This window comes from Podarcis pityusensis (assembly GCF_964106645.2).
Source record: "Podarcis pityusensis genome assembly, chromosome: 11".
Taxonomy (NCBI): domain Eukaryota; kingdom Metazoa; phylum Chordata; class Lepidosauria; order Squamata; family Lacertidae; genus Podarcis; species Podarcis pityusensis.
This window is the reverse complement of record NC_138036.1, coordinates 37997457-38007400: the sequence shown is the minus strand read 5'-3', so window position 1 is coordinate 38007400 and position 9944 is coordinate 37997457. Positions and strand designations below refer to the sequence as shown.

At 43.7% G+C, this 9944-nt stretch overlaps 1 protein-coding gene across 2 annotated transcripts in view; it reads left to right on the top strand.

Annotated features, from left to right (window-relative positions):
- Positions 1–475: 475 nt before the first annotated feature.
- Positions 476–9944, top strand: part of CHD1 (chromodomain helicase DNA binding protein 1) — a 43637-nt gene continuing 34168 nt past the window's right edge. Inside the window, exons 1-2 of one of the 2 annotated variants that reach the window (XM_080972205.1) lie at positions 476–623; positions 2400–2599. In XM_080972205.1, coding sequence (XP_080828331.1) covers positions 2547–2599 — 53 coding nt within the window. In that variant the 5' untranslated portion in view covers positions 476–623; positions 2400–2546. The remainder of the gene's footprint in view (positions 624–2399; positions 2600–9944) is intronic. The other variant, XM_080972204.1, reaches the window with a different exon arrangement.

Sequence of the window (9944 nt, the reverse complement as noted above, 5' to 3'; positions counted from 1 at the left end):
GCTCCCCGCTTTCTCCCCTCCCGGCAGGCCTGGCGCGGCCCTCTTCTCCTTCTCCCTCCCTCCTCCTGCCTCCTCGCGGCCGCCGACGTCGTCGCCGCCGTCGTCGTCCTGCGCGAGCCGCGCCGCCCGCTTCCCTTCGCCCGTGACTCCTCCCTCCCCTTCCCGCTCTGTCCCAGGGCTGACATCACGCCCGGGGTTTCCATCGGACGAGGGGAGGGGAGGGGGGTGAAGGAAAGAGGAGGAGGAGGACGCTGTACGGAGCGGCTGCGGCAGCGTGATGGCGGCGGCGGCCGGGAGGACTTAAAGCAACGGCGTCGCGCGCCCGCTCACCTCGGGGTGGTTTTTTTTAACCCGTTCTCTTCCCTCCCGCCGCGCTCTTCCCTATTAAACCGCTTCTCTCTGTTTCTGAGGGGGCTCGCGCTGCTTCTCCCTCCCTCCCGCCCTCCTCTCTTTTTTTCGGGTAGGCCAAGAGGGAGGGCCAGAGAAGCGGCAGAGGGAAGAGGAGAGAGGGAAGAGATCCCGGCAGGCCCCGGAGCGCTCCTTCCTTCCTTCCTTCCTCGAGGCCCGGCTGCAGCGCTCTCCCCCTCGCTGGCTTCTCAGGAGAGGCCCAGGCAGGCCTGGCGGTAAGTGCGGCCCGATGGAGAGTGAAGGAGGAGGGCAGGCTGTGGGGATCGGAGAGAGGCACGCCATACCCGGCCTGGGCGCCTTGTGTAGGCCGCGGTGGGGCAATGGAGGGGCGGAGAGGGAGGGAGCCAGCCAGCCAGCCAGCTAGACGGGAGTTGGGAGCCGAGGCTCCGGCTTGAGAGAGGAAGGAAGGAAGGAAAGGGCCCGGCCCAGGCGGTTTTGCTCGGTTCTGTGTGGAAAGCGGGTGGACACCGGGCGAGCTGTGGGGGAGAAACGCCGCTTTTGTTCAGCCGCTGCGCCTCAGGCCGGTCCGTTTGTCAGACCGCCTTCGCTTTCTCGCTCTCAGCCCCCGCCCTCCACCCCCATATAGAGGCTCGCAGGAGCCGACCGCGGTGCTGCTGCTGGTTGTCTTTTTTCCCCTCCTCCGGCTTCCCCCGCCATCTCCCTTTGTTTACCAGGCGGCCGAGGAGAGGCGGTTATGCAGGACGCAGCGAGGCTTTCGCAAGCGGGGCGAGGAGGGGAAAGGCGGGAGGACCGCGGCCGGCCTAAAAAAGAAGCGGCGGCGGCGGCAGTAATAGTGGGAAAGGCGCCCCGCGAGGAGCAGCAGGAGACACCCGCCGCGATAAGGGGGGAACCGGAGGGAGGGGAGAAAGCCCATTTGTTTTGGCACCCACTAAATCCACGAGGCCCGCTGCTCATTGGCTGACAGGCTGGCTATCAGGGACTCGGTGCGGTGCCTTCCTGCTGCTCTGATCAGTGGCCCCGCCTTTTGCTTGGGTTCCCTTAAATAAATATATATATAACTGGGTTGATTGAGACCAAGTGGATGATCTTTGCTGCTGTGATATTCCAAGTTTGTATGATATCCAAAGGACGCTGACTTTCTAAGTAGCTAGAAATTACTCTTTTGCTGGTGGCAATAAGAATTAGCAGCACAAGAGTAATTCCAGCTACTTAACAGAGCTGGCCTTAGTATAGGATTTTGAAAGGGGCAATGCCATAGAAATCATAGCCTGGATCTGTGATTTGTTCAGTCGCTTTGGGTCAGGAAAACAATTTTGTTATAAATCAGTCTTCCCTATGTTTACTTGCAGTTTCCGTTCTCAAGTAAGCAGACAGGAGACTGTAATCTTAACGGGAGTGAGCAAGCTGCATTTTACTGGTGCTGCAAATTTATAAAATGGTTCATGTATGCATGTTGCTTACAACACAGTCCTATGTATGTTTACTCAGAAGTCAGATGAATTGTTATAATAGGACATGCTCTGGTGAGTTGGTTTAGGATTGCAGTTTTACTTTCAGAAGAACAAAGTTCCAGCCTGCACCAGCACTACTTCCTTGCTTTCCCTTGGCACTGCCACTAATGGCACTGCTAATTAGATCAATGTCAAAATGCTTCAGAAAGGATCAAATTGGGTTTTCCAGTATATGAAGTTACTTAGCCTCTGAAGAATAATACTGACCCTGCTGTAAGAACTTACAGGGTAAAGATCACTGAGAGAATCCATTATGAGTGTTCACTGTCAAACTAGGACTGGAGAGACTCAGGTTCAAATCCCCCAATCAGCCACAAAGCAACATTGGGCTAGTCACTCTCATGGGTTTGGTGTAGTTAGAAAATGGTTGGGGGATGGGAATGCAGGGTTATAAATGTAACAAATAATTCAAGAATCTGATGAGTTGCACATATCCAGCTAGTTTACTGCAGTATCCTCAAATAGATTACAGATTTGTAAACATTTCACATCTTTATTATTTGTGTATTCATTTTTTAGGGTAACTTGGGAAAAACAATTAACCGCTGAAGTTACATGTGAAATATCTGAAGAGCGAGGAAGACAACTCTCTTAAGTGGACATTTCATATCCAGCTTCCAAACTGGAAGAACTTTATTTATATTTTTATTTTGGTGAATATTTACAATGAATGGGCACAGTGATGAAGAAAGTGCAAGGAACAGTAGTGGAGAATCAAGGTATGTACTTAAAGATTTGTTTCTGGTAAATCTTACATTTTTGTGAAAGTGAAGTCTTTACCATAATTAAATTGTTTATTTTGAAGTATCGGACCAAGCATTCTTATTTCAAATATGGACTCTGGAAACTAATTGAATTTACTTAGAAATCAGAGTGTGCACAAGGCTCAGGACCCAATTCTAGTGAATCCATTAATGGTGTGCCTCAGGCAGTAATAGAATATGGTTAACTAACACTCAAATATGCATGTCTTTGCAACAACAGTATGCGTAATGGTTTAGATAGGGTGCTTAGCCCAGCCTGTCATATGTATCTGATGACACAGGACTAAGTGATCTCTATAGGATACATTTTGTGACCATATCTTAAGACATATTCCTGCTCCAGAATCATGTTCCTCACTTGCATTTCTCACTTTCTGTCTCAGTGGTATTTCATGTCCTCCTTGTGTTGTGTTTTTAGGGGTGAGAGGAGGGAGTACCACCTCCATATTTGCATGGAACCAAGGAATGGTTTCATCTAGAGTGAGTGCTGGAACTGGAGTAGCTAATTCCTGCATTCCATACTTACCTGGTTAAATAAACTTGAATCCAGTTCTTTACCATCTTAAGATTTGAACCTTATTTCAGAGTAAACCCATGTGAAGTAGCACATAGTATCTCGGGACTTGTACCAGTGAGGGTTATGTTCATTCTCCAGTTTTGCAGGCAGTATGCATTTGAATACTGGAAATCACAGGTGGGGAGGCTGCTGTTGTATTCAAATTCTCCTTATGAGATTCACATAGGCATTCAGTTGGCCGCTGAGGACAGGCCTTTGGCCCAGTCCAGCGGAGTTCTTATATACACTTATATACACTTGTGTGTTACCCAGCCTTGCAGATAAAGGATCCAATCCTATGCCGTCTTATTTGCAAGTAAACACTGTTGAATGGGACTTAAGAATATATATATAGAATTGTACTGAATTGCACTACTGTATAATGAATTGAATTGTATATATCATGTAGTTTTCCTTATATGTTCATATCTTATGTTCTGTAGCGTGTCTTGAGCAGTGGTTCTCACAAGCTAGATATCAGAACACTCCCTAGCTGAGTAGCTAGCTGTAAAATTGGACTTGCCTCTGATAAGAAGGCCTGTCTTAGAAGACGACTTAATCTCTCTTTTTGTTCTTTAAGGGATTCCAGAAAAACAAATGGATAGGTTTGTTTGTTCATGTATGTTGAAAACACTACATGTTTATAAATTGGAAGCTTTAGAGAATGTAAGAGGAGCCCTGCTCTAATCCAGCATCCTGATCACAGTGTGGCTATACAGTGGTACCTCAGGTTACAGACGCTTCAGGTTACAGACTCCGCTAACCCAGAAATAGTACCTCTGGTTAAGAACTTTGCTTCAGGATGAGAACAGAAATTGCGCGGTGGCAGCGGGAGGTCCCATTAGCTAAAGTAGTACCTCAGGTTAAGAACAGACCTCCGGAATGAATTAAGTTCTTAACCTGAGGTACCACTGTATGTAGTGAATTCTTGTGGAAAACCCACCAGTAGGACGTGAAAGGAATAGTCCTCTCCCCACAACCCAGTAACTGCTATTCAGTAGCATAGCGCCTCTGAACCTGCATGCACTGCTTAGCGTATATTGATGGCATGCCTCTGAATACCAGTCGCTGGGGAACGCAAGTGAGAAGAATGCTGTTGTGCTCATATCTTGCTTGTGGGGTTCTCATAAGCTTGTGAGAACGTGATGCCAACTGCTGCTTATTCCTGTACTTCATGACTATCTAATCCTCTTTTAAAGCCATCTCAGGTAGTGGCCACCACACCAAATTTCAGCAGTGAATTCCATAAATTGTGTTGTATGGAAGATGTAGTTTGTTTTTTCTCTCGAACCTACTACCGCTCTGAACTTAAAATGTGAGAAACAGCTCAATTATTTTCGTGGTTCTTCTAGATTATAATTACAAGGTTTTCCTTTGTCCTAACACTCCTATGAATATTCTGTATTTGGTAATGTTTTGGTACAAAAATAATGTGACCCTCCATTTTTATTGTAGTATGGAAACTCAAGGGCAGCTGTCATTTGAGCCTTAGCTATTATGGCACAGACAGCTGTGTCACAAAGATGGTTGCTTGATTTGTAGATAGGTGATCCCCATCAGTACTAGTTGTAGAAGCAGCCTGCAGTTACTAGTGAGGTTTGGCATTGCCTGTTTCTGCAGCCTGGTGGAATGTGGAGCAGAAGCTACCCAGAAATGCTCCCGCTTTCCATCCCAGCCTTCATCTCCTGCAGACTGCAGATTGGTAGTTTGTCATTTCTCATAATACATCTGGAAATATATTGGAGACTTGGAAGTAGTGCATGAGAGGCAGTATAATTGTGCTTATATGGATACAACTTGGGGTGCAGATGAAGTTGCCAGATTATGTTCTGTTTTAAGAATTTTGATAGTTTGAGTATGCCTTTCTATAAGTGTATTTGGTGGAATAATTCATATATTTTCCATATTAGTGGAATATAAAAGAGATTCCCTGGTCATGCTCATTGGCAGGCTAATATGAAACAAGATAAATTTGTAATCAAGCCATTCATATCTTTTATAAAGATGCTCTATATGTCTGAATAATCAAGTCTGCCTGTCTACTTGCTGTTCTTAACGGCTTTGTTGCATTCGTGGGAAAGTTTTGGTCAGAAAGTTGCAGAATGCAATAGAGTGTCTTTGTGGCATCTGACTTCTCAGCTGTGGAAGTGCCCCTTCAAAACCCTCCCAAAATGTCTATTTCCCTCAGGGAACTACATTGAGTAAAATCACTTTAAGGCACCCTGAGAAGGCTTTGTGATATTGCCAGCCACTACCACTTCAGTCCCATGCTTTCCTATTCTTTCAGCTATTTGTATTCTACTGAGAATGTGTATTAGATACCCAAGGATTAACTGTAGCTGTGTAAGACAGGAGGAAAGAAGACATGGAGAGAGGTGGGCTAGGGCTAGTTAGCAGACAGAGGCCAGGAGGCTGAGGGAATGAGATAGGAGGAGGCTGGAACAGTGTCTGTGGAGTGGTGGGGAAACTAGAAAAGCATGAGGTATATCGTTGTATGAGAAAATGAATGTAGGATGCACATACTCAGGGATGAGGGAGGGGAAATGGGTTCTGACCAGGGGCATAGCATGGGGGAAGGCTGCTGGAGTGATTGTCCTGGGTGTATTTTTTCAGGGGAGTGGTGCTGCTGCTCACCCCGCCCTCCCCAAGCCAGCCCTGTGCTGCTTTGTGAGGCTGGGATCATTCCAGCCTCACAAAATGGCTCAGGGCTGGGCTGGTGTGCAGTGAGCTCCTTTCGCCTCCTGCGCCCGTCCCCCCAGCGCATGTGCGCCCCGGGTGCTATTAAAGCATGTTCCGCTGCTGGTTCTGACTCTTGCTTACAGCATTAAAATACATGTTCCCATCTGAATGTCTCTTCTGTCATGAATTCATAAGATGGTCCCTCTGTCTTAATCCTCATTTGTGAAAGCAGGGCAATACGAACAACCTACCTTATGGGGTTTTCTTTTCTTTTTGAATAGTCTGATATATATGTATGTATTTGAAACACTCTAGAGACTAAAGAACGGTATAAATGTGTGTGATTATTATTAGCAGTTAGCATGATGATACTACTTTTTCCCTGCTGGGTTTGCCACGCTGATCCTTAGAAGTATGCTTAATTAAAATAATGAAAAATTGTGAAATCTGGGTGTAGCATTTGATATCTCAATTTATTGTTTAGTAAATGATCTAATCATTTGATTAATCAAAGTAGCATATTGTAAAACTATATTCAAAAGAATAGAATTTATTGTTTGGTTGACAGCCCTAGTAATAAGTACCGGTAAATGTGTCCTATCCAACAAATAGTTTGTTGGGGTAGAGCCTGTTTTAGGTGTCATGGCGCATATTCTCAAAACTGATTCTAGATTCTCAAGTCTCCCCTGGAATCAACAGATTGCAGCCTACTGTCTCTAGTTCTTTTGTCTGAGACAGTTTTAATTATAACTTAATTTATAAATTATAAATCAGGGTGTGTTTTTTTTCTCTTGGTACACTGTCCTTTTGCCTCAACACTGCTATGATCCAAATGAGCTGTGACATCTGTAGTTACAAAACTGCTTTGAATTCAACCAACTTGATTTTCAGAGGAGCCTGGGAAGCACTGAGTACTTTTTTCAACTAATACATTGAACAGGCTTTATTAGTTTGGTAGTACTTCAATTCTTTGCAAGGCAGAACAATAAAGCTAGGCTTCAAAGGTCAGTTAAAGGTCTTTAGGAGTCAAATCTGGTCACAGAGGTCATATTGTGGGAGGTATAAATTCTTAACTTGTGAAAATTGGATAAATGTAAAATCTGTAATAAGGATTATTTGAAAGTGCCAATACATGTACAGGAAATAGTTCTTTTCTGAACTTAAAAGATTAATGTGGCATAATTTTTAGACTGAAAATAGTAAGTAGACTCTGTTGGTCTACTTATTTAATGTGCATTTGATCCTGGTCCAACTGCACTGGGTACCAATTAGTTTCCGGGCCCAATTCAAAGTGCTGGTTTTAACTTATAAAGCCTTAAACAGCTCAGGACCACAATACTTCCAGTATCGCTTCTTTCCATATGAACCTACCTGGACCCTGAGATTATCTTCTGAGGCCCTTCTTCGTGTGCCTCCTCCTTGAGAGGTCAGGAGGGTGGCAACATGAGAATGGGCCTTTCCTGCAGTGGTTCCCCATCTGTGGAATGCTCTCCCCAGGGACGTTTGCCTGGCACCTTCACTATACACCTTTAGGCGCCAGGCAAAAATGTTCCTTTTTAACCAGGCCTTTGCCTGACCTGATCTACATCCTATACCCTTTTTAAAATGCTGGCTCTTTTTAGGGGTTTTTTTTTATTCGGTTGTTTGTATTTTGATTTTATGTATGTGATCCTCTATGTGAACTGCCCTTAGACCTTCAGGTGTAGGGCGGTATAGAAATAAAATTAATAATAATAATTAGGTATTCTTTTATGAGCAAAAGGTTTTTTAACGTGAGGTTTTTGAGACTTAATTTTGTTGGCGCAGCTGTTAGTATGTAAAATCATTAGCTCTTTGCTTTCAGTGTGACACTGAAATGTATCGTAACATTGTAGATCCTACTATTTTCTGAAATGGTACCATTAGTTGTACGTACTTTGTATTCATTTGAGACAATGTTTTTATTGTTTGATGTTACTTTAAAATGTTTTTATTTTCAAAGGCCTGTTTTCCAATCAAGCTGTGTGTTTGTTTGTTTTTAAAAATTGATAATAACAATCTGCAGCAAATCTTGGCCTCACATATTCCTCCCTTTTCCATTTGCAAGGGGAGGAGATTGAAAGATTCCATGTTAGATTACACTTGTTCAGATTCTGTGAGTTCAGATTTGAGTTGGTTTGAACTAACAATTGGAATAAGCCAGTTTCCTGATTTTGGATATCACAGAAAACTTACGTACTGTGGTACCTCGGGTTACAGACGCTTCAGGTTACAGACTCTGCTAACCCAGATATAGTGCTTTAGGTTAAGAACTTTGCTTCAGGATAAGAACATAAATCGTGTTTTGGTGGTACGGCGGCAGCAGGAGGCCCCATTAGCTAAAGTGGTGCTTCAGGTTAAGAACAGTTTCATGTTAAGAATGGACCTCCAGAATGAATTAAGTTCTTAACCCGAGGTACCGCTGTATTCAAAATTAAAAGTGAAAGCTTTAATATCCCACATTCACAAAGGAAGTACACAGACCTAAGTCTTACCATAGCTCATTTTTGTAATGCAGAACTTTGATAAATTGCCATATTTGTATTGGGGCTTTGTATAATATCCAGTTGTTCCCCTTGTATACGTACAAAGACTTTTGATCCAGTAGGATATGCCAATTAAAGGAAGATGAGAGGCCATTTTTGTTCCACTTCCCAACATCCTAGGAGTAGCAGCACCCCCAAAAAATGTTCTGAACCTCGAGTTGATGTTGAGGGTGGTATTAGGAGCTACCTAGGGAGGGGACTGGACGCGGGTGGCGCTGTGGGTTAAACCACAGAGCCTAGGACTTGCCGATCAGAAGGTCGGCGGTTCAAATCCCCATGACGGGGTGAGCTTCCGTTGCTCGGTCCCTGCTCCTGCCAACCTAGCAGTTCGAAAGCACGTCAAAGTGCAAGTAGATAAATAGGTACCGCTCCGGCGGGAATGTAAACGGCATTTCCGTGCGCTGCTTTGGTTTGCCAGAAGTTGCTTAGTCATGCTGGCCACATGACCTGGAAGCTGTACGCCGGCTCCCTCGGCCAATAAAGCGAGATGAGCGCCGCAACCCCAGAGTCGGTCACAACTGGACCTAATGGTCAGGGGTCCCTTTACCTTTACCGTAGGAAGGGGACTTGGCAAAAATCACATTGTCTCTTGAACCAACATTTCACATAATTCTTCAGAGACAATTGAGGAGCTCGTGAGTTTTCATATTAAAGTTAAGGATTGGATATTATCCTTGCTCCAACAAAGTCCAGTCTTGGCTAATTTAAAATACTGTTTCTGATAGTGTATGAAGTAAATATAGCAAGATACTCGTCTTGTTTGGATGATCATATCTCAAAGGATATATGAATGAAACCTGTTCCTCCTCATGCAGCTATTTCATGTTGCATGAGCAAATGAAAAGCCAGGAAGTTTCAGTTAACTATAGTTTCTCACTATATCCAAACTGGGCACAACAGGTTAATGGTTTCTAAATATGCCATGTTATGAACCTAACTTTAAACTATGACTTTATATCTTGACCTTTTTTAGAAGCCATAGTTTTCCAGTTCAGTAGTAAAACTGATCCTGAGAATTCCCGGCTTATTTCCCAACTTGTGAGAAGGAAAGAACAAATTGTCTATGTGTTTTTTTTTGTTACTAGGCCAAGATGTGATCATCTGAATGCAATCTTATACTCAAATATGAACACAATGATGTCTAATTAGTTTGTCTGAAACACTTACAGATTTAACTGATACTTACATAATTGCTTTTTATTAACTGATTAGTAGGTGAACAGGAAACTGAAAGCTGATAATGAAATGCAATGAGGGAGGGGGAAATGATATTTCAATCTGGAGGCACTTGTGTAATATGGTCAAATTGAATAAATCAACACCTTAGCTAGCTTGGGAACAGATGAATAATCCTAGCCAATAGAGAAATTGTATATCACTAACATCAAGTATTAGTAGGGAAATCACATCCATCTAGTTAGAAAAAACATACTGAAATAATAGAAGTTGAGATTTAGCAAATAGTAATGAAGAGATTATTCTGCTACAGATGTGAAAGCTC